This window comes from Pyrus communis, chromosome 9 (genome assembly GCF_041283825.1).
Source record: "Pyrus communis isolate YQ-2024b chromosome 9, ASM4128382v1, whole genome shotgun sequence".
Taxonomy (NCBI): Eukaryota; Viridiplantae; Streptophyta; class Magnoliopsida; order Rosales; family Rosaceae; genus Pyrus; species Pyrus communis.
Window position 1 is genome coordinate 11,616,274 of NC_142573.1, and position 21,227 is coordinate 11,637,500.

Sequence of the window (21,227 nt, forward strand, 5' to 3'; positions counted from 1 at the left end):
GGGAAGGTTAAAATATCTTTGTAAGTCTTCCCTGCCCCCGAAAGAGATGGATAACTGTAGCTTGTCACCAGTTGTCCTCCTTAAAATAAAAAAAAAATAAAAAATAAAAAAAAACCTTTTTTTAATTAATTAAAATTAAAATCTTCAATCAAGATTGTGGGTACGGTTTTCCAATCAAGGTGCACATTTTTCGTTTTTGTTAATCATTTTTTTATTAATTAAAAGCTACAATCAAGATTATGGGCCTCGTTTTCAACTAAAAATTGTCTCTATACACTCCTTAAATGTGAGGGAATTCAATACAATTTGTATTTGGTGAGTCTATATATTTAAGGACTCACTTTCCGAGCCATTGAAAATTCATTTTGTTATATATTTATTTTATACTCATTTTATACCGTGGTCATCCCTGTTGAGATACTTCTTTGGATATGCTCTAAGAAGGTAAAATCACTTACTATCTTTCTGCCACGTGTAAGTGAGAGAAAATTAACTATTTGTTTCATGAGCGAGGCGGGCGACTCAGGCCTGTTTCTTGCATCGGCCCATATTCAATTCTATCCCGACCGACATCGATGTTTAAATGGGGCGGCCCGACTCGTCGTCGTTCACGAGCCTGGCAGCATCAAGATGTTGTACCTTTGAAACTTCTTTCTTCGCAATCTCAACGTACAACCTCATAAAACGCACGCAGAGATCGCAGATTAAACTAAAAGGCCAACCCTTATTTGCTCTGTTTGGTACTCGAAAACCCCCTTTTGTTTTTCCAGAGCTTCTCTCAATTCTTCTCACTCAGATTGCACCATCGTCCTCACCGTTCCTCAGATCAATGCTATAAGCAGGTATACGTCTTCCAAATTCGTTTTCAAGTTTTCGTTTTTTGCATCAATTTCTCAGATTTATCGTAAATTTTTTGGATTTCACTGCATTTCTTTTTATGATTTTGGATAAAAATTGTAGTTTAGGGATTTTTAGGGGCAAAGGGGTTTAGATGGTTAAGGGGATCAATCAACTGGAATTTCAGAATTGGGCAGTCTTTGATTTTTGTTAGCTAAAAACCCAATTAATCAGTATTTAAAAAAAAAAAAAAAAAAAAAAACCCGATTAATCATAAAAACAAAATTGGGTCTCGTTTGATATTTAATTTTTTTTGATATGGAAGATGGGATTTGGGTTTTAACTGTATTGGAATAGGAAGCCCAATTTCTAAGACTGCACGTTTAAGCTCTATTCGAAGGAAGATAATGCAGAGATAATGTAAGGCTGTCTGACAATGTGTGTATATTATTGTTGTATTTCTGGGTCATTTGTGTTTTTCAAGCTATCCTGGATCTGGTATTTGATGATCTTGACGTGGCACAGTTAATTTCGCATTGCTAGGAAGTTGTGAAGCGAAGATGGTGAAACTGACTATGATTGCTCGTGTTACTGACGGTCTTCCACTAGCAGAGGGACTGGATGATGGCCGTGATGTAACAGACTCTGAATTCTACAAACAACAAGTCAAGGCTTTATTCAAGAACTTATCAACCGGACAAAATGAGCCTTCAAGGATGTCAGTTGAAACTGGACCTTTTGTTTTCCAGTATCCTTGTCGCTTCGTCTTCATGATTTATTGAGTTGAAACAATTTGTTTTATGTTGATAAATTTACTAGCTATAGGTTCGTGCAATCCCCTTATAGCTCCTGGACAGGATTTAGATGCAATACAAATAGTGATAATTGTGAAACTTTGTTGATAAATGTGTCTTAGGTTTGTTGCAAATCGGTTGACTTAATTTTATATTGGAAGACAGTATGTTAGTTTCACGTAGCTGTTGCTGTCATTAAAACTTAAGCTGCTCATTCAGTAATTGTCTTGTTGATGCTGTTATATAAATGCTATGTTATTGATTGTTCTCGTTAGAGGAAGAGCGTACAACTGTTATTACCTTGACATTTGTTCTTAGCTATATCATCGAAGGACGTGTGTGTTACCTGACAATGTGTGACCGTGCCTATCCAAAGAAACTTGCCTTCCAATACCTTGAAGATCTCAAGAATGAGTTTGAGCGTGTTAATGGGACCCAAATTGAAACTGCTGCAAGACCTTATGCATTCATTAAATTCGGTAGGTCTATTGCCAGAAACTATTGTCCGTCATATCATATGTTAGACTTGTGTACTTATTATCTACATTTTTGTTCTCCTTTTGCTGGGTTTGATTTCCTTCCACATTTTTGTGTTTAAAAGATACATTCATACAGAAAACAAAGAAATTGTACCAGGACACTCGCACTCAGCGGAATATTGCAAAGTTGAATGATGATCTGTATGAAGTCCACCAAATAATGACTCGCAATGTTCAGGAAGTGCTTGGTGTTGGTGAAAAGTTGGACCGTAAGTCTCTCTATTTGCTTCTAGATGGAAGTTTGTTTGTTCGTGTACATGTGATAAATTTCCTCCTGAATTTCAATTTTGCAGAGGTCAGTCAAATGTCGAGCCGTTTAACATCAGAATCTCGCATATATGCTGATAAAGCAAGAGATTTGAATCGACAGGTTAGTCTTATCTGATTAGCCATGATAGGAACCAGTTTAAACTAATATTATATGGATTCCCAAACATTACATATCATATGATTTCCCTTTACACCCCATCCTTGATTCCTGTATGAATGATGTAGCGTCCAATCATTTCCATTACCATATTCTTTGGATTGGACATCTTTTGTGTGTCTCAAATTCAATCAAATTGTAATGTCTTGTGGTGAGTACGAATGCAGTTGTGGCTGAGGCATTTACATGACATCTTTGTTTTGTTTACTTGAATACTTGTTCAAAAGCTGTTAGTTATGCATGCCACTGGGCTTATTAAACTCAGGTAGCTGTTTGCCGATGGTGCTGTATGCTGGTGCTATTGCTAATCCATAATAATTGAGTATTTCTTTGTACGAAGTAGGTCTTTCTAGCCACATTTGTTTGAATTAGGAATATTGCCTTCTCCAATCTGCCGCGAGTTCTCTAGATTGAGCTGCTTATGTCAAAGAATTTATGTCATATGTAACTTCTATTGCCAAAGTAATGTAGCAGAAACTTATCATTTCACACGTCTGTTAATTGTAGGCTCTGATCCGAAAGTACGCGCCTATTGCCATTGTGCTTGGAGTTGTTTTCCTCCTTTTCTGGGTCAAAACAAAGCTCTGGTGATCAAACTGCTTCATCTATGTTCTGAATTTGTGGCAATTTTGACGGGCTTCTGTTTGTTGCGCTGGACTGTTTCCGTTCCATACGGGACTTGGGAACTTCAGATTGGCTGCCTTATCCTCGTGAAAGATTTAAAAGATGTTTCGGGGTTACTTTTGTTGGTCACGCCGAGTTTGATTGAGAAAATTAATTCTGTAAGAACCTCTGCTGATGGGAACATATCCGCCCTTACGGAAGAGAGACCCCTCAAAACAACAGATTGAGGAGTCAGATCTTATCAGTTATCATACTACTAAGTACAAGGGAGTAGATTTTGCTGTTTTATATATACATTGTCAAAATTCACTGACTGTCTAATATTATTTGTGGCGTTTGGTCAGTGCCTATCAACAGGAGCGCATTTGTGCGGTGCATTCTGTCGATTGCGTTATCTTGTTTATGATTCTTGCACAATAATGCACCATACACAATTGATCTTAGTCTTGCATCTACAAGATCGACAAAATCAATACATTCTGTTGTGCACAATTTCTGCAAACGCTCTCTCGATAGCGATTTTAGTTGCCAGTTTTAACCCGTTGAGCCATACCTAAATGAGCTTGCACAAAACTTTGTAAGTGCTTTCGTGATGAGCCGGGTCGTGTCATATAAAGCAATACAGAACCATGTACAATACCAAACGAGCTCAGACAACTCTAGTGCTCTGCAAGGGCTGGGGTTTTGTAGCTCGGTTAAAGCATTCACCGGTGCACACAAGGTCCCAAGTTTAATCTCTCTCCTCCAGTTTCGCTTGGATTAACAAAGAATACAACGTTGTTCGCTATCAACAAAATTTCACTAAAAGTAAATAGATTGAAAGGATCTTATTTTTGATAAAAATGGCAGAACAATCAGAAAACAAATTTGCCCTCACATTAATGGATTTTGGCCAATATCTTGTCAAATGATATGGGATGATGGAGTTTTCAAATCTCCAAATTTGACATCTATACAAATTTCTGTAGTATTCATGACTTGTAGGGTGCAAATAAGATAGAAGAGTTGTGTCCACCAAAACCAAATGAGTTGGAGAGTGCAACTTTTATGTCCAACTTCTCCTTCTTTGGACCGACAATCACATTCATATCCTGCTCATTTCCGATATGTAAATTAGAAACAAAATGCATTGAAAATATTCTGTGAAAATGTAAAATTTGATTATAAACGACTAGAGATGCATACCACGCTTTTGTCTGGATTTTCGAGATTGATGTTCGGATGGATGCATCCCGTCTGTATAGCCTACATTTTCAAGATTTGATTACAATGAATCTATTCTTAAGTCTTCTTTGCAAGCCAAAAGAAACAAGTTGTTCTTTTTTTGTATTCAACAATTGTCGTCCATGATAACTGATCTCATAACCTCGTCCAACAAAGTAGAGACTGTGATGAATGACGAAATTAAAACATGAGGCTGACTGACCTTGATTGTTGCAACAGCTTCCACAGCACCTGAGGCTCCCAGAAGGTGACCAATCATGGATTTTGTGGAGTTCACTCTTAGCTGCAATAACCAGAAATAGTTTTTCAGCACCAGAGTCACCTGATAACTTCAATGACTAGAAAGATGTTTCGTTTTCACCTCTGGATTATTTCCAAAACATCGGATTAGAGCGCGATATTCTTTCAGATCACCCGTTGGTGTTGACGTAGCATATGCGTTTATGTAATTCACATCTTCTCTGTTGACCCCAGATTGAGCCAATGCTTTCTCTATGCAAAGAGCAACTCCTGTCCCTGGTTTTAGACGTAAAGATGGAGGGTGATGAGCAAACCATCAAGTCATTTTCGACATATCAATGCGATACTGATGCACGTCTGTTCTCACGTCCTGCATGGAGAAATTCTGGTGGTTAAAAGAGTTTTATACATACCGTCAGGATGAGGCTCAGTCATGTGGTACGCGTCACAAGTGAAGCTTCCACCTAGAAACTCGGCATAGATTTTCGCACCTCTTCTCTGTAATGAGAGGGGAAGAAGAGGGGTTGAGGCGGAAATATGTGGATGCACGAAACTTCAATGATCCATGGGAAAAATACAGAGATTGATTTGCGGCAAACCTTAGCGTGTTCTAGCTCTTCCAAGAGCAAAACTCCAGCTCCTTCTCCAATGACAAATCCGTCGCGATTCTTTTCAAATAGCAAATAAAATTTCAAGTTAGGGATGAGGGATACGAAAATCCTAGTTTGAGGCTGAGAGAAGATGAATTACAATATCCCAAGGGCATGAAGCTTTGGTCGGTTCACTATTCCTTTGAGACAGCGCCTTGCACGCTGAAAACCCTCCCAAGCCTGCACTTTAATGATCCATGAAACTCGAGTAAGTTCACACGCTGCAGGGATTGTAAACTGAATTACGATATGGAGAATGACAAGTAGTACACCTATGGGGATAATGGCTGCTTCGGATCCACCACAAAGCATCAGGTCCTGCAAATTTCAGCAAGTTTTGGTAAGAGCATTTGGTTAAATGATCCAAAGTGCACATTGTATATTATGTCTGTCTAAAAGCTGGTGAAAACTTACTGTTTCACCTCGCGAAATATGATATGCAGCATTCAGCATACAAAAGTTACTTGTTGCACAAGCTGTAGATATTGAGTAGTTAGGGCCCATCCAACCCTGCAATTCGACAACTTAGATATGGCTAAAAGGTTTCAAAAACCTATCCGAAGATTCTAACACTTCCTCTAAACTTACCAAATCCACAGCTAGCATGGCAGAACCCATGTTAGTTGTCGAGAAAGGTATACAGAATGGATTCATCTTCTTGTACGAAATCCTCAATGCTTCTATTCCATCATTAAAAACCTGACCGAGTTTATCATAAGTAGGTAAAAAGTAGAAGATACATAACCTAGTTCTTGAACCTTTTGAAGTAACTAGATAGTGCACGCGAAAATAAATTTCGTGCTGTATTCCACATCGTGCCTCAAGACTCGAGCGATAGTCAAAACTGAAATTTTCTAGCTGTCTGAATTTGCAGCTAATTTGTATATAAAGCTTAACTTACTTTCATGCCTCCGAGTGCAGAGCCAATTATGACTCCACATCTACTTTTATCTAAATTTCTGTTAACTTCTTCTGTGACCCCGCTATCTGCCAATGCCTTTTTCCCGGCAGTGATCAAGTAAAGCATAAATTTGTCTGCCCTCTTAGCGATCTTCGGTGAGACCCATCCGTCTGTTAAGAAACTCTTTATTTCTCCAGCAATTCTCTGTTGTAAAAGGAAAACTAGAGTCAACAAATGTAGATGCAATGCAACAGAATGAAACTGAGGCAAAGAAAACCTACTGTCGGAAATTGCGCGCAGTCAAAAGTTTCTATCTTACTTATGCCACTGATACCTTCAAGAAGACTGTTGTAGAAGACATCTGGATCATGTCCGAGAGGGGTTACCACACCCAATCCCGTAACAACAACCCGCCTTTGTTTCGTTAGAAGTTTTTTATTTGTTGTTACTTCCTCTGCATTTTGCACAGGCATAGCGATAGTTTTGCCTAACAACATGTTCAAAATGGCAGATCAAAACCATTAAGAGTTATCAGATCTATAAAGTACTTAGAAAGCAACAAGGGTGAACTTAACTACAACGAAATCCATGACAATCAAACAAAATAGTCACTTTCAAAAACGAATGCATAAATTGTTTACCAGAGTGAACAACCCCATTCATGCGCATTTGCCTTCCAGTCCTCGACGCGGTTTTTGACCCAAAGAAAGCCAAAGAGTCATACATTACTTCAAAATTGTAATAATTGTCACACGGCTCAAAATCTAGGCAAGAGCTCAAATTGCTAGCAGAAGCAACACCGACGCCATAGCTGCGTTTCAAAATGAGTTTCTTTCTCCTCGCCCCCTGAAACTTTCTCTTAGGAGACTGAAACATAGAGGACCTCATAGGGTGGTCTTTCTCATGTGCAGAAGATATGCAAGAAGAAACTATACGCGCAGAAGACGAAGCCATTGAAGACAATGAGAAAATTCACACAGCCAAAACCAAGAAGTTCCCCGGATGGAAAATCTAAAAAAGGGTTGCAATATATAAGAAAAATAAAATTGAGAAGCCAAATCAAGCATGCATAAAGAACCAAAAACCCTCTATAAACCCTATATTATTTTCCTGGAACTGAGAAGACCATTTAAATAAGGGAAGTTAGATGTTTGAACTGTCTAGCCAAAATGTTTTAACTTCCCTCCTCACACAAATTCTCTCTTCCTAAAAATTAGCAACTTTGGTGCTCTCACGAAGAAAAGGCAGGCATGCAGTGCCCCAAACAAGGAGACTAGTGATAACACTTGCGTAAAACGGTACGCAAATGGCTCAGGATACTACCGCCACAGTAACATCTCAGTTGCAGTTTCTTTCCCACACGAAAGAAATTCCGGGGGATAACACTCGACAAAGAATTTCAAACATCTCCACCTCTATCCCCATGCTATAGAAACTAAAATTGAATGGGAAGACTTACAAGTTGGTTTGGCTTCTGCTTAACAAAAAAGCGGTATACTGCTACATCAGCATCCGCAACTGCAAAATTAAGCCAGCCAAAAGCAGCAAGCTGGCGGTTTCCTAATTTCATGCAGTGAAGCAACGGACCCAAGTATTTATTTATCGGCTTAAAAAGGATGCTTAAAAGATATTCTATGGCATTCTGAATATTCCTGCGGGCACATCATTTCCTAGAATTTATAAACCGGCATTCTGTCAATATTTCGTAAACTCGTAGTGTTGACAAAATTGTGGTGTCATATGAGCTAGCACTACTCGTGACGTGCCCATGTTTTATCAAAGATAATATTTGGTTGGAAACAATGTGTGTCGAAAAACAAAGACGTCATATTTGTCGTCATAAGCACAAGTACAATATCAACACCAAAAAATAAAAATATCAAAGCTAAACGTACTCCTAACAAGTTGCTGGCTTTTCATCCCCTGTAACATAGGAGGCTTGGGGATCAAGTCAGATGAAGTGCTTAACTTCCCACAATATATAAGAAGAAAAGTCTAAGGGTATCTTCAAATGAGATGTCAAAATTGCCACATAGGCATACAACAGAATAAAAATGGCAGCAAACTGTCTTCAACTGAGCCTTCAATTTCTTAGGTGGCACTGAGTCATTTGAAGGCAAAGTCTTTTGCTGTTAAATTTGACAACAGATGTCAAATTTATTAAATGATATTTTAATAGATTAATATAATATATAATAAATGTTGTTATGTTTTTGAAATATTTGATTGGTTGCCTTAATCATTGGACTCCACAAAAAGATAAAAAGTTAAAAAGTTTATTAAATGACATTATTATTTAACATTCGGATGGAGCAAAATATTGTACAAAATGTCAAATTGCCACATAAGCTATCAACTATCATTTTGATGTTTAAAATTTGACATCTCCTTTGGAAATGCTCTAAGGTGCTAAACCATAAAGCATCCCGCTTTTGTCAAAGATAGATGTCCACGTGTAACGGGGTGGCTACCTTTAGACGTGCTCGTAAATATAACAGAGAATAATTAGGAAAACGAAGGTCACCTAGCTAGGCTTTAACATCAAAATGACCTTGTTTGGAGTATGAGAATGAAGGTTGCCCTATACAAAACCTAGCTAGAGCTTGGAGAGATTCTTATTTAGGGATTCAGCTTGCCGGTTTCGGAATTAAGACAAGGAATGACGAATATGAGAAAAAGGGCCTCCGTTTCGTAAAATTTGTGAAAAATGTCAATTGATCCGTAGGCGGGGACGAACACCACAACGATCGAGGTCATTGCTCTGCTTCGGCAGAGCTTTTAACGAGACCTCAGGCCAGGCGGGCTTACCCGAATTTAAGCATATCAATAAGAAGAGGAAAAGAAACTTATAAGTATTCCTCTGGTAACGGTAAACGAACCGAGAATAGCCCAACTTGAGAATTGAACGTGTCATATTTATAACGTGATTAATGCAACACCGAATATTAACTGGACGACTTTTACAATTAATTTGAGTTTGGCTTTCGAAACATATATGTAAGGTTGATCAAACATGTCACATAATTTGGTGCCTGATCGAAAAATTTTATCCTGGGCTTGGGCTCCTTCCCCAATATCTAGCAAAAGAAAAGACTTTGTGAGTTTGTAAATTTTCAAAATTTAAATTGTTTTCCTCTACCGTTACATGATTCCAACGGTCGTATAAAACATCCCTCTTTGAGATGTGTGCAGCGTGGTCTCAGAATTGAGAATTCCCCTTTTTATAATCCTCAATTTCCCACCCTTCCGCCCAAACCTTTAGCTCAAAAGAACCCTTTCTGGTGTTTCAGCAATAAACCAAGATAACCCATCAATGGCTGCCCCTAAGCAATCCAAAAATCGTCGATACGAAGAAAAAGATGAAGACTTGTGGGAAATCGGTGAGTCCGAGTCCGACCCAGAATACGATTCGGATGAGTCAATGAAGGACCCGGCTTACCACATTCTCGAAGAAACCCACGCCAAGTTCTCAAATCTCTCGATCAAGGGTAAATCAAAGGCTCGGTTAGTGTCTGGTTTACCTGAAAGAAATCTATGTTAATGGGTTCTTTCGTTTGTCTTTAAATTTTGAATTAATCTGTGATTAATGAGTGATTAAGGGTTGGAATTGAAATGGGTATTGTTCGATTTGCAGAATTGTTCAGGATAATGATGTCGGTAGTGAAGCAGAAGTTGATGGACAGGAGGTGGTTGTGCCTGAGCTGGACGAGAAGGATAGACAAAGCTTTGAAAATGTTCAGAAGATTATTGAAGGTTAGCCCAGAAATTTGAGTACCAATGTGATTCTGTGAATTGTGGGCTAATTGAGATCAATAAGATGTCAATTTGGGCCAATCGATTGTGAAAATGCAAAATGTGGTCGTTGTCAGTTTTGATAAGTTTGGTTTCTGTGTGATTGTTTGGTGGCAGCTAGACAGATTGAGAAACTCAAAGTGGAGCAATGTAAGCTGTACCTTAGGAAGAACGGGTTGAGACTCACCGGAAATAAAGACACGCTTATTTGGCGCATTAAGGAGCATTTAGAGTAATTTCAGCCACTTTGGTAGCTTTTGGAGATCTGAGTTTTTTTTTCTCCCCATTTCTGAAGTTTGTTTGTGTTTTTGCAGGATTTTGAATGGTGGAGGTGAGAACAAGTACCCGGCATCTACCTTTGTTTTGAATTGTAAAGGTATATAATTGATAAGTTCATGGCAAATTGTTATTACCAGCATTATTATCTTCGGTCCAAAGGCCATGTGTCAAAACAAGGATTGTTCCCCGCTGCCCGAAAATCCTAAGGTCATCTTTTCAATGATATCATTCGTTGTGTATGTTGAATTTGCTTTCACTGAGAGTGGTGTACTGAACATTTTTCGTTCCTCTATGTTTAACAACTGAAGAGTAATGTGACCTTGTCCAGGGGATGCATGCACTGGCGACGTCGTCATGTTTGAACAAAATGTTTATGAAATGTAAGCCGTTGTTTGTATTTGTGTTCTTTTGTTTCCTTTTACAATTGGAGATAAACTGGAACAGCATTTGCTCTTTGTTTAAAAATGGGAACTGTTGGAATATGATCAAAGTATTTTCTAGTTGATTTGAAGCTGCCTGAACTATTCTCTTTCTCATTAAGACAGGGAATTAGGATGAAGTGAATGTTCACTATTTGTGCTGCTACTCTCTATTCCACTAGCCGCACAAATTGTTACCGTGTGCATTGGTATTCTATTCTTAATCTTTTCTTATTTTGCAGGTTTGACATAGCATCGCGGAGTGGAAGAGGCCCTCCATGTGGAACAAGGATTGTTGCAGGTAGGATTGTGAAAGAAAGCTATGGAGCTGCTAAACAGCAGCACACCTTTACAGTGAGTCAAAGTATTTATGATTTTGTTAACGAGATGAATATGTATTTTTAGATTGAAATAGAGCTTGCATGAAATTAGAGTGGATGGAAAGTAATAAGCACCAGATTTTTAGCTGACTCAAGATTCGTAGCTAGACACCTAGAACTCAATAAGCAAGTTCTTATTTTCATATGCTAAAAGTGCTGTTTTTGTAAATGCTGAGCAGATTGAAGTACTCTGGAGCAAAGGGGAGACACCACTTCCTCCACTCCATCCCCTCCTAATTAAGGGCCGGAACCTGTACCGGTTGAAAACTTTGAGACAGGTCTGCTCTAAGTAACTTCTGTTCCTTTGTCATCGTTGTCATTGGTAACCGTTTTTAAGATAATCAACTCTTGCTGTCAACTGTAGAAATGGGAAGATGAAGGGGAGAGGCAGAAAGTCTTGATGGAAAAGCACTCTAGGGGATCTCTTGCTAGGTCTGACAGGGAAGCACGGGTCCAAGAGAAGGAAATAAGGAAAGTGCTCAAGACAAATCGGTATTAGATCTGATTGCACTTGAAACTAGTTTTTATGTCTGTATTTACTAATTTGTCTCACTTCACTCATCTGTGCTGTCGTTTCTGCACTTCAGGGTTTCAAGAAAGGGAGGACCGGAAAAGAACAAGTCTCAGTTGAACTCAACCTCGGTGCTGAAATCATCTCTTCAACCTCAACAATCTGTTTCACTTGTTAACTCAGCAAACCTACATCAACCAGTTGGTATATCAGTTGGTTCAGGAAACATGAAAGCGGGAGCTCAGCAGTTGGGATTGTTTTCTCATTCAGCAAAACCAGCAACTCAACCTCACCAATCAGAATTTACTGCCTATTCGCAAAAGCCAGCCACAGGACCTCCAGCTATAAGCTCGGGCTTTTTTGTTGATTCCAGAAAAGTGACATATCAGCCTCAACTGAGAAGGAACACTACAATGCAAGATAGGTATTTCAACCAAGCTTCTCAGAACTTGGATGCGAGTACAAATCCAAGCAACATACAAAGAGTGTATAATAGAACCGGAGAGGCTCTGGTTAACATCTATGACAACAAATCTAATGCTTATACTGTCCAAGGAAAATCATTCCAGGGTCATCAAAGACAGCCGTTGGCAAGTGTAAACCACTTCCTTCCCACGTGTCCACGAGGGCAAAAGCAGATGTGCCGACATTATGCTCAGGGTAGATGTTACTATGGAGAGAGATGCAAGTTTTCTCATGAAAATGAAGTGAGGGAAGAAAGGTGGTCTCAGCAGCAAAGTTACTACGGAGAGAGATGCAAGTTTTCTCATGAAAATAATGAGGGAAGAGAGGTGGCCTCCGCAGCAAAGGAATTTTGAGTTATCAAGGAGACAGCGGCAAATTTTCCAATGAAATGAGAGAGAATTACAGCGGAAGGATGATGGAAGACAGGTGCCTCACGTGCAAAGGTGGTTTTAGAGGAAGCAATAGCAGTTCTGGAGGAACATGGTGATTGAATGAACATGAGAAATCTAGCTCAGCTAGTTCAATTTTGCTGATATTATTTTGTTTCTCTGTGACTGGTGAACAACGTTTTGGCGAAGCTCAGTAGCTTCCGAGATATGTGGTTCCCGCTATTTTTCTGCAATTGAAACAGCTCTTTTCGTTGTTCCTTGTTATACTAACCGTGAAGTCTCCCGTTTCAGCTTTTAGTTGTGCACCATCTTTTAGATACAAGTATCAAGTATCATATGCTTTGATTTTTTTCATAAGCATCAAAATATCTCAAGGGATTCTTTTGCCTACTGCAACTGCGTCTGATCACAGTTCCCACTCAAAGTCTGGTTGCTGGAGCTGCTGCACCTAGTAACAACTCAAACCCTATTGCTCAAGACGGTTAACGGTCTGTCAAGTAGGAATCACTTCTGCTCGCAAGGGTTTTTGGTGGAAGTGCTTTTGTTTGAAGCACAAAAAATTAAATATCACAGTTCTATTGCAAAATCATGTCCCATTTCTTGTTTGAAACATTGTAGAAAGCGCTTTGAGTTATTCAAAAACTGGAAAAATAGAAAGTAAACAGTAAGTAGTGCCAAAATAAGCTCCAAGCCAACATGTCCGGGCCCCACATGTAGAATATTATCTAATAATTTTCTTAAAAGGGAACAAAAGGATCAAATATTCACTCAGTCCCAAAAACAGATCTAGTCGATCAAGCACGGTTCTCCATTTCTCTCATCCAAAATTCAGCAAAGAATTTAACCAGCAACAAATCAGGGTTTTGCAAATTTCAACTCACAGGTTAGTCTGTTGGTTTGAGTGGATGGATCATCATGCTTTCTTTGTCTAATGGATTTCAAGCAGCTCTCTTAATTGTTTTAGTGCTAATTCTGAAGTTTCATGCTGTTCTGCATATATTTTTGAGGCAGGAAAATCTAAAATTCAGGAGTTTCTGAATATTTGACATTTTAAGATTGTTTTAGCGTAATATGTTTCATCAAACAATGAGATTCCAAGTGAAATATACTTTTTTGTAGTTGTCAGTGATTATATAGCAGATTGCTCGAAAGCTAGGAGTTGTAAATGTTTATGTTTCCAGGATAAATGGCATCTGAACCCGTCAATGTCAATGAGTACCAAGAATTGGCTAGGCAAGCCCTTCCGAAAATGTACTATGATTTTCACGCTGGGGGAGCCGAGGACCAGCACACGCTAAAAGAGAACGTTGAAGCATTTCGCAGAATCACGTAAATGTTTAGTTCTGCTGCTAAATGCTCAAAAATATGGTATAATTACATGAGTGATACCAGTGTCTTTGTTCCAGGTTGCGGCCTAGAATTCTCGTCGATGTTAGCAGAATAGATATGTCAACCACCGTATTGGGTTACAAAATTTCAGCGCCTATAATGCTTGCTCCTACTTCTATGCATCAGTTAGCTCACCCCGAAGGTCTAAAATCTAAACCGCCTTCCAAAGAGTTCTCCGTTGAGATTGGTTTAGGATACTAATTTCTACCAGCTCTTTTATAATGAATACAGGAGAGGTTGCCACTGCTAGAGCAGCAGCTGCATGTAACACCATAATGGTATTCTATGAGTTACGACATGCATTGAGCGAATATGCGTTGTTTGGTGTATAAATTGTAGTGTTTTCGTTGTAGATTTTGTCCAGTATATCTAGCTGCACTGTGGAGGAGGTTGCTTCTAGCTGCGATGCTGTTCGGTTCTTTCAACTATATGTATTTTTTCACTCTTTAGCTTAATTTTGTTTTACAGTGATATTTCTTCTTATTTCCTTCATTTTTAAGTCTCTATCCTGCCTATCAGATCTCAAACTGTCAAACGGTACACTTTGTTTGAACAGGTTTTCAAGAGGCGAGATATATCAGCTCAGATAGTTCGCAGAGCTGAAGAAAACGGATACAAGGCTATTGTCCTAACGGTTGATGCTCCCAGACCTGGTCGAAGAGAGGCAGACATAAAGAATAAGTTTGTCCATTTTTTTCTTTGATTGTTTTATTTCTCCATGCTTTGCGATTTGTTGCTTTTAAAGTATGATTGGAAAGGGAACTTTTCTGTATAATATCATGTCGAATGTTGTTCTGTTAAATTTTATGTGGTACATCGAATTATATCTTGTTTATCTCGATTGAAACATGATTGTGACAACTGCTGCAGAATGGTAGCACCTCCATTGAGGAATTTCGAAGGCCTTATATCAACCAAAGTAGACTCTGTGAGTGGAATAGTTAAATCCTGAACACTTTAGTCCAAATGTGCAATGTTTCTCAGCTGTATCATCCAAGTGAAAGGTTCGTTTTTCTCCACACGCATGACATTTTCTCTGCAGGATAAAGGGTCGAACTTGGAAGCTTTTGCCAAAGTGGCCTATGATGCTTCTCTGTGCTGGGAGGTATAAATCAGTAGACTCGTCTGATTGCGTTTTCATATGCTTGTAGACAATCTGTTAGAGAACTTATTATGTGCCGATGTGCTAGGTGGTTTCTTTCTTCTTGAAGCTTAGTTATTGCGTTGTTCGCGTGTGCAGGACATAAGATGGCTGAAATCTATTACAAACTTGCCAATTCTAATCAAGGGGGTACTCACTCATGAAGATGGTAACTGATGATCAAGGCTCCATATTTTGATATCTTACCTTCTGTAAATATAAAACTCAAACTGAAAGATCTAGAAAATGTTCTCTAATTCTTCACGAATCCAAAACATGGCATGCTTTTTGTTACTCAAACAACCCCATGTTTGAGATACATTGGTTCAATTGTTTAAGTTGGCGTACCCCCAATTATCCCTTCTGAATGCCTATTGTTTTACCATATTTCAGCAAGAAAGGCTGTGGAAGTAGGTGTTGCTGGGATTGTTGTCTCGAACCATGGAGCCCGCCAACTGGATTATACTCCCTCCACTATTTCTGTCCTGGAAGAGGTGCAACTCTATCTCTAATTCATCATTTTTTTTTCTGGCGTAACTTGTTAAGACACAAAAATGGTGTAACTTCCACATTAGAAGAAAACGTGCAAATGCTTTTTGCTGTTACAAGCCGACTCGAAAACTTCGTAAGAATGTTCAATCACCATATTCTATCCATAATGTATTCAGGTGGTTCATGCTGTTGGAGGAAAAGTTCCTATTCTTTTCGATGGAGGAGTACGCCGAGGAACAGACGTGTTCAAGGCGTTAGCTCTTGGTGCACAAGCTGTCCTTGTAAGAATCATATCCACCACATTGCTTGTCAATCTCCTGATATGATTCCTTAAATTGCTTCTACTATAGTGGCTTTTCTCATTGATCAATGCACATCTTACTGAAGGTGGGAAGGCCTGTTGTCCACGGCCTCGCAGCAGACGGAGAACGGGGAGTGAGGCGGGTGATCGAAATGCTGAAGAACGAGTTTGAGCTCACAATGGCCCTTTCTGGCTGTCCTAGTATTAGGGATATCACCAGGAGCCATGTGAGAACAGAAAGTGATAAACTCCATTCAATGCTCTAATTTAATTTACGGAAAGTGATTTCCGCACACCTATTTTCTTTCCCTCAACGCCCGTGTATTTCCCGTCTCTGGATTGAATAAATCAAAGGTGTGCAGAAGGAGAAATAGGTTGTGCGGGAATCATTTTCCTATTTTAAAAGCATCGATTAAAATAATATTATGCAGAGACGTGGATGGAGTGAGATCATCAGTAAACTGCAGATTCTAAAACTAGCTGTTGTAATTTAACTTTCTTAAAGACAAGACTTGTTTGAAAAAAATTCCACTTCTATTCGATTTTCTTTAGCTTTGGTCTCATTTGTTTATATGATTGATTGCTTTAGGGTAGTAGAATCATCATTTAGAGCTTAATCGTTTGGTTTCTAGTCTCATATTGGTTAATCGCTTCGATTTTAGATTTTATCAAACCGTGGCAACGTACCAAAGCTCTGAGGAGCACTTTATACCTAAATAATCAATCATACCAATAAATGGGATCAAGTTAGAAGAAAATTGAAAAATAATTTTTTTTTCAATTTTAACCATGACGTCAATGCATAGAGAATTTTCGGTCAATTTACCATCCAGGTTGCTTTCACCATTTAATTGCATTTCAAGAGTCATTATCTTTGGATGTAGCGAAAAAAGAAAAAACAAATCTTCTTTAACATGACGGTGTGACGTCATTTCACATACAAACGTTATAATTCGAACTGTTTATTCTTTTATAGATGATCTTTACATGATGGTAAAAAGAATGTCTGATTCCGTATATAATATTTGTGTACAATGAAATGATGTTACGTCGTCGTGTAAAAAGAAATTACTATTTACACGCAAACTGTTATCCTTAAAATATCAAGGGTGGCCACTAGCGAAAAGAAAAGTTCACTTTCGAACAAAAATTGGCCAAACACGCATTCCATGATTCTATGCTCTTCCACTTTCTCAAGCCCCATTCCCACAAAGAAAGTTTTTTCCTTTTTCTCCAATCAATAATTGCATAGAAGTTTCCAACTCTCAAATAGGGCTGGTTTGGTATTGTTGTGCTTTGAAAAAAAACTGCTTCTGCTGTGCTGTGAGAATAAGCAGCTGTGAAATAAAGCAGCAGAGTGTTTGGTAAACTTTTTTGTAAAAATGCTTTTGAAAAAAAAAAGCAGCATTAGAGTGTTTGGTAAACTTTTATGTAAAACAGATGTGAAAAAAAGCCGGTTTTTCAAAGCTAGGTTTTGCAGCTTTTTGTTTTTAGCTTTTTTTCATCCAAAACTGTGAAAAAAAGCTGAAGCTGAGTGTTTACCAAACACAAAAACAGCTCCCAGCTTTTTTTGATAGCAGCTTTTTTCAGAATCACCTCAGTACCAAACCAGGTCTAAGTTTCATCAGTTCATCATGCCTTCTTAATTTTTTTTAGTTTTTGATGGTGTATTAGCTAATTTAGCTTATCATATTGACGCTTTTAGCTCTCCAGTATTACTTTTCAGATTACTAAATATTGTTATTCATCATGGGCCTCGCAGGCATGCTAGGAATTTACTTAAACATGAAATTGGCGGGTGCGAGCGTGTCACTACTAGATGCCGCTAGTAGACGGGTTTTGAATGATTGAGGTTGCGCCTGAGTTCGACTTCTGACCAAGAGATTGTGCCATTGAGTGGGAGTGGCTCAAATCAAGGTTGCTGGAAATGTAAATGACAGAGGAAAGTAAATGACTGGTATTATAGATTGTTTGTGAACTAAATGACTGGAAATGAGTTATACATAAACTACGTAGGAGATTGATACTACCGGATGAGTAGCAGAGCTAATAAACTAGACAAAAGACAGCTTTTTTAAGGAATCTATTGCTAAAAGAACTGGGATCTGGGCTGATAACAACTTTTGGATGCAAATCTAGATTGAGATTAGAGTTTGTATGTTTATTTGATTGATTGAGTGTCCCTAATCCTTGTGCCTCTGCTTCTTTATATAGAGATATGAGGGAGCCCCCTTGCTGAGAACACCAATCCTGTCCGCATGCATTCCATTTGCCAGCTTGCATGTGAAATAATATTTAAAAAGGCCAACTTGCACTTCCACCGCATGTTTCCAACACATGTCTCCACTACTTGCAATAAACTAATAATTAAAAGAAGTAAGGTGACTTGTTTCCTCCATATGTCCACTTCCGCGTCTGCATATTATCTTCCAATCCAAAAGCAAGCATTTGTTTTAATTAAACAAAGCTCTTGGCAAACCTCCATCACTCAAACAAAAGGAAAAAGCATTATTATAATATCAAACTACCCCACTTGCAGCCAAATATCCTTCCAAATTAGTCTTCTTTGACAACAATCCTCCAAATACCAAATGGCCCAAATGAGTAAAAATGGGTACATTTTAGGTGCAAACAAATATTAAAAAGAATTGAGCAGTTGGATGAATGTGTTAACCAACCCAATTGATTGAATTTTCTGGTGTTTAAGACAGCTAGAGTGCTCGAAACCCGAAAGCAGAACTAGTCGATCAAGCACGGTTCTCCATTTCTCTCATCCAAAATTCAGCAAAGAATTTAACTCACAGGTTAGTCTGTGTTGGTTTGAGTGGATGGATCATTATGCTTTCTTTGTCTAGTGGATTTCAAGCAGCTCTCTTAATTGTTTTAGTGCTAATTCTGAACTTTCATGCTGTCCTGCATATATTTTTTGAGGCAGGAAAATATAAAATTCAGGACTTTCTGAATATTTAGCGTAATATGTTTCATCAAACTTTGAGATTCCAAGTCAAATATAGTGTTTTTTTTTTTCAGTAGTTTTCACTCAGTGACTATATGGTGTCATCTAGGATAGATTGCTCGAAAACTCGAAAGCTAGGAGTCGTTAATGTTTATGTTTCCAGGATAAATGGCATCCGAACCCGTCAATGTGAATGAGTACCAAGAATTGGCTAGGCAAGCCCTTCCGAAGATGTACTATGACTTTTATACTGGGGGAGCTGAGGACCAGCACACGCTAAAAGAGAACGTTGAAGCATTTCGCAGAATCACGTAAACATTTAAATCTACTGCTAAATGCTCGAAAATATGGTATAATTACATGAGTGATACCTGTGTCTTTGTTCCAGGTTGTGGCCTAGAATTCTCGTCGATGTTAGCAGAATAGATATGTCAACTACCGTATTGGGTTACAAAATTTCAGCGCCTATAATGCTTGCTCCGACTTCTATGCATCAGTTAGCTCACCCCGAAGGTCTACAATCCAAACCGCCTTCCAAAAGAGTTCTCCGTTGAGATTGGTTTAGGATACTAACTGCTACCAGCTCTTTTATATCGAATACAGGAGAGGTTGCCACTGCTAGAGCAGCAGCTGCATGTAACACCATAATGGTATTCTATGAGTTACGACATGCATTGAGCGAATATGCGTTGTTTGGTGTATAAATTGTAGTATTTTCGTTGTAGATTTTGTCCAGTATATCTAGCGGCACTGTGGAGGAGGTTGCCTCCAGCTGCGATGCTGTTCGGTTCTTTCAACCATATGTATTTTTTCACTCTTTAGCTTGATTTTGTTTTACAGTGATATTTCTTCTTATTTCCTTCATTTTTAAGTCTCTATCCTTAAAATATCAAGAGTGGCCCACTAGTGAAAAGAAAAGTTCACTTTTGAAAAATAATTGGCCAAACACGCATTTCATGATTCTATGCTCTTCTGAGAAAGTGGAAGAGCATAGAATCTATGCTCTTCCACTTTCTCAGGCCCCATTCCCACAAAGAAAGTTTTTTTCTTTTTTCTCTAATCAGTAATTCAGCAAATAAGTTTCCAACTCTCAAATAAATTTCATCAGTTCATCATGCTTTCTTAATTTTTGTAGTTTTTAATGGTGTATTCGCTTACCATATTGAAGCTTTTTCCTCTGCAGTAATACTTTTCAGATTACAAAAATAAAAAAGAATTTTGAGTAGTTGGATGAATGTGTTAACCAACCCCATTGATTTAATTTTCTGGTGTTTAAGGCAGCTAGATTGCTTGAAACGCAAAAACTGACAACAATCGGTTGACTAATGAATTTGTATGTTTTCAAGGATAAATGGCATCATCAGAACCTGTCAATGTGAATGAATTTCAACAACTGGCTAGGCAAGTCCTTCCGAAACTGCACTGCGATTACTATACAGGGGGAGCTGAGGACGAGCACATGCTACAGGAGAACGTTGAAGCATTTTGCAGAATCATGTAAACTGCCGGCTGATGTTTACTGTGAAGTAATGCAGTATAATATTACGTGACTGACTGATTCGTGTGTTTTGTTCCAGGTCACGGCCTAGATTTTTTGTCGAAGTTAGCTGAATAGACATGTCAAATACTGTGTTGGGGTACAAAATCTCAGCGCTGATAATGATTGCTCATACTGCAAGGCAGCAGCCAGCTCACCCCGAAGATCTAAAATCTATATACCGCCTTTCAAGAGTTCTCTGTTGAGATTGGGTTAGGACACTAATTTCTACCAGCTCTTTTATATCGAATACAGGAGAGGTTGCTACTGCTAGAACAGCAGCTTCATGTAACACCATAATGATATATGTTTGAGTAACTTACGACATGCATTAGCTAATACGCGTTGTTTACTATTTGAATTGTAGCTTTTCCGTTGTAGATTTTGTCCAGTAGGTTTTCCTGTACCGTGGAGGAGGTTGCTTCCAGCTGCAACGCTGTTCGGTTCTTTCAATTGTATGTACTTATTCTCACTTGAGGTCGTTTCAATTTTCGGTAGCTCTGATTTCTATTTTATTAGTTACTATCCCTTCCAGCCTATCAGAGCTCATCAAGTTATCAAACAGAACGGTTTTCTGAACAGGTTTACGAGGGAATATCAGCTGAGATACCTCGCAGAGCTGAAAAAAGCTGGATACCAAGCCTTTCCTAACCGTCGATGCTCCCATATTCGGTCGATGGTAGGCAGACATAAAGAATCGGTTGTGTCATCCTACTTTATTACAAATATGTTGTTTTGCTGACACTTATGTTGTTCATTGAATAATATCTTATGCATCTCGTTTAGCAAATGCGGTCACAACCGTCGCAGAAGGGTTGAAGCTCGATTGAAGAATTTGGAAGTAACTTCTTGCGCTGATGAAACTTTGCGTAGCGTAAATCTGTATATTGTGATATATCCATAACGATGAGCAGATGTATGTTGAGAATCAATGTCAATT

At 38.6% G+C, this 21,227-nt stretch overlaps 5 protein-coding genes and 1 pseudogene across 14 annotated transcripts in view; 5 read left to right on the forward strand and 1 right to left on the reverse strand.

The window, feature by feature from the left end:
• Positions 1–585: 585 nt before the first annotated feature.
• Positions 586–3,575, forward strand: LOC137739602 (25.3 kDa vesicle transport protein SEC22-1). 4 transcript variants are annotated; one of them, XM_068479226.2, is made up of 6 exons: positions 586–842; positions 1,381–1,585; positions 1,950–2,110; positions 2,233–2,379; positions 2,464–2,540; positions 3,105–3,575. In XM_068479226.2, the coding sequence occupies exons 2-6, from the start codon at positions 1,398–1,400 to the stop codon at positions 3,186–3,188; spliced, it is 657 nt and encodes a 218-aa protein (XP_068335327.2). In that variant the 5' UTR covers positions 586–842; positions 1,381–1,397; the 3' UTR covers positions 3,189–3,575. The 4 variants fall into 4 exon arrangements, with proteins under 4 accessions (XP_068335327.2, XP_068335328.2, XP_068335326.2 ...); XM_068479227.2 differs by having other exon boundaries at positions 611–842; positions 1,322–1,585; XM_068479225.2 differs by having other exon boundaries at positions 611–842; positions 1,363–1,585.
• Positions 3,576–4,033: 458 nt separating this feature from the next.
• Positions 4,034–7,806, reverse strand: LOC137740557 (3-oxoacyl-[acyl-carrier-protein] synthase II, chloroplastic-like). Its single transcript, XM_068480400.2, has 14 exons — positions 7,696–7,806; positions 6,878–7,247; positions 6,518–6,723; positions 6,237–6,440; positions 5,924–6,034; positions 5,750–5,845; positions 5,608–5,653; positions 5,436–5,515; positions 5,285–5,353; positions 5,099–5,183; positions 4,807–4,961; positions 4,648–4,728; positions 4,407–4,466; positions 4,034–4,312 (listed from the first exon to the last, which is right to left on the reverse strand). The coding sequence occupies exons 2-14, from the start codon at positions 7,188–7,190 to the stop codon at positions 4,193–4,195; spliced, it is 1,626 nt and encodes a 541-aa protein (XP_068336501.2). The 5' UTR covers positions 7,191–7,247; positions 7,696–7,806; the 3' UTR covers positions 4,034–4,192.
• Positions 7,807–9,258: 1,452 nt separating this feature from the next.
• LOC137740558 (uncharacterized) lies at positions 9,259–12,728 on the forward strand. Its single transcript, XM_088700305.1, has 9 exons — positions 9,259–9,740; positions 9,871–9,989; positions 10,146–10,260; positions 10,343–10,404; positions 10,636–10,687; positions 10,969–11,080; positions 11,286–11,384; positions 11,471–11,598; positions 11,694–12,728. Exons 1-9 carry the CDS (start codon positions 9,550–9,552, stop codon positions 12,433–12,435), a joined length of 1,620 nt encoding a protein of 539 aa, XP_088556431.1. The 5' UTR covers positions 9,259–9,549; the 3' UTR covers positions 12,436–12,728.
• Positions 12,729–13,214: 486 nt separating this feature from the next.
• Positions 13,215–16,350, forward strand: LOC137739683 (peroxisomal (S)-2-hydroxyacid oxidase GLO4). 2 transcript variants are annotated; one of them, XM_068479345.2, is made up of 12 exons: positions 13,215–13,354; positions 13,653–13,800; positions 13,878–14,002; positions 14,092–14,138; positions 14,214–14,291; positions 14,417–14,541; positions 14,731–14,788; positions 14,903–14,965; positions 15,101–15,170; positions 15,395–15,495; positions 15,670–15,774; positions 15,881–16,350. In XM_068479345.2, the coding sequence occupies exons 2-12, from the start codon at positions 13,658–13,660 to the stop codon at positions 16,058–16,060; spliced, it is 1,095 nt and encodes a 364-aa protein (XP_068335446.2). In that variant the 5' UTR covers positions 13,215–13,354; positions 13,653–13,657; the 3' UTR covers positions 16,061–16,350. The 2 variants fall into 2 exon arrangements, with proteins under 2 accessions (XP_068335446.2, XP_088556432.1); XM_088700306.1 differs by having other exon boundaries at positions 13,223–13,354; positions 13,591–13,800.
• Positions 16,351–18,226: 1,876 nt separating this feature from the next.
• On the forward strand, positions 18,227–20,784 carry LOC137739685 (peroxisomal (S)-2-hydroxyacid oxidase GLO4-like). Of its 5 annotated transcripts, none has more exons than XM_088700310.1 (7): positions 18,227–18,598; positions 18,914–19,061; positions 19,139–19,263; positions 19,354–19,400; positions 19,476–19,553; positions 20,097–20,247; positions 20,328–20,784. In XM_088700310.1, exons 2-6 carry the CDS (start codon positions 18,919–18,921, stop codon positions 20,127–20,129), a joined length of 426 nt encoding a protein of 141 aa, XP_088556436.1. In that variant the 5' UTR covers positions 18,227–18,598; positions 18,914–18,918; the 3' UTR covers positions 20,130–20,247; positions 20,328–20,784. The 5 variants fall into 5 exon arrangements, with proteins under 5 accessions (XP_088556436.1, XP_088556433.1, XP_088556434.1 ...); XM_088700307.1 differs by having other exon boundaries at positions 18,228–18,598; positions 18,825–19,061; XM_088700308.1 differs by having other exon boundaries at positions 18,228–18,598; positions 18,860–19,061.
• Positions 20,785–20,852: 68 nt separating this feature from the next.
• LOC148694262 (uncharacterized) overlaps positions 20,853–21,227 on the forward strand; it is a 2,703-nt pseudogene continuing 2,328 nt past the window's right edge. Inside the window, exons 1-2 of the transcript XR_015966768.1 lie at positions 20,853–20,966; positions 21,074–21,227. The exon at positions 21,074–21,227 is cut by the window's right edge and continues 2,328 nt beyond it. The product of XR_015966768.1 is annotated as an uncharacterized LOC148694262 (transcript). The remainder of the gene's footprint in view (positions 20,967–21,073) is intronic.

What these genes read in the sequence shown, in the direction of transcription:
- LOC137739602 (XM_068479226.2), top strand. Translation starts at nt 1,398, where the DNA reads ATGGTGAAACTGACTATGATTGCTCGTGTTACTGACGGTCTTCCACTA. An exon ending in TTATGCATTCATTAAATTCG is followed by an intron (nt 2,111 to 2,232) that starts GTAGGTCTATTG and finishes TGTGTTTAAAAG; the next exon opens with ATACATTCATACAGAAAACA. An exon ending in TGTTGGTGAAAAGTTGGACC is followed by an intron (nt 2,380 to 2,463) that starts GTAAGTCTCTCT and finishes TCAATTTTGCAG; the next exon opens with AGGTCAGTCAAATGTCGAGC.
- LOC137740557 (XM_068480400.2), bottom strand. Translation starts at nt 7,190, where the DNA reads ATGGCTTCGTCTTCTGCGCGTATAGTTTCTTCTTGCATATCTTCTGCA. An exon ending in CTGCACTCGGAGGCATGAAA is followed by an intron (nt 6,035 to 6,236) that starts GTAAGTTAAGCT and finishes AAACTCGGTCAG; the next exon opens with GTTTTTAATGATGGAATAGA. An exon ending in AAGCTGTTGCAACAATCAAG is followed by an intron (nt 4,467 to 4,647) that starts GTCAGTCAGCCT and finishes TTGAAAATGTAG; the next exon opens with GCTATACAGACGGGATGCAT.
- LOC137739685 (XM_088700310.1), top strand. Translation starts at nt 18,919, where the DNA reads ATGGCATCCGAACCCGTCAATGTGAATGAGTACCAAGAATTGGCTAGG. An exon ending in GAAGCATTTCGCAGAATCAC is followed by an intron (nt 19,062 to 19,138) that starts GTAAACATTTAA and finishes TCTTTGTTCCAG; the next exon opens with GTTGTGGCCTAGAATTCTCG. An exon ending in TTCGGTTCTTTCAACCATAT is followed by an intron (nt 19,554 to 20,096) that starts GTATTTTTTCAC and finishes TATGTTTTCAAG; the next exon opens with GATAAATGGCATCATCAGAA.
- LOC137739683 (XM_068479345.2), top strand. Translation starts at nt 13,658, where the DNA reads ATGGCATCTGAACCCGTCAATGTCAATGAGTACCAAGAATTGGCTAGG. An exon ending in GAGGCAGACATAAAGAATAA is followed by an intron (nt 14,542 to 14,730) that starts GTTTGTCCATTT and finishes CAACTGCTGCAG; the next exon opens with AATGGTAGCACCTCCATTGA. An exon ending in TATCAACCAAAGTAGACTCT is followed by an intron (nt 14,789 to 14,902) that starts GTGAGTGGAATA and finishes TTTTCTCTGCAG; the next exon opens with GATAAAGGGTCGAACTTGGA.
- LOC137740558 (XM_088700305.1), top strand. Translation starts at nt 9,550, where the DNA reads ATGGCTGCCCCTAAGCAATCCAAAAATCGTCGATACGAAGAAAAAGAT. An exon ending in CTTTGTTTTGAATTGTAAAG is followed by an intron (nt 10,405 to 10,635) that starts GTATATAATTGA and finishes GACCTTGTCCAG; the next exon opens with GGGATGCATGCACTGGCGAC. An exon ending in AAAGTGCTCAAGACAAATCG is followed by an intron (nt 11,599 to 11,693) that starts GTATTAGATCTG and finishes TCTGCACTTCAG; the next exon opens with GGTTTCAAGAAAGGGAGGAC.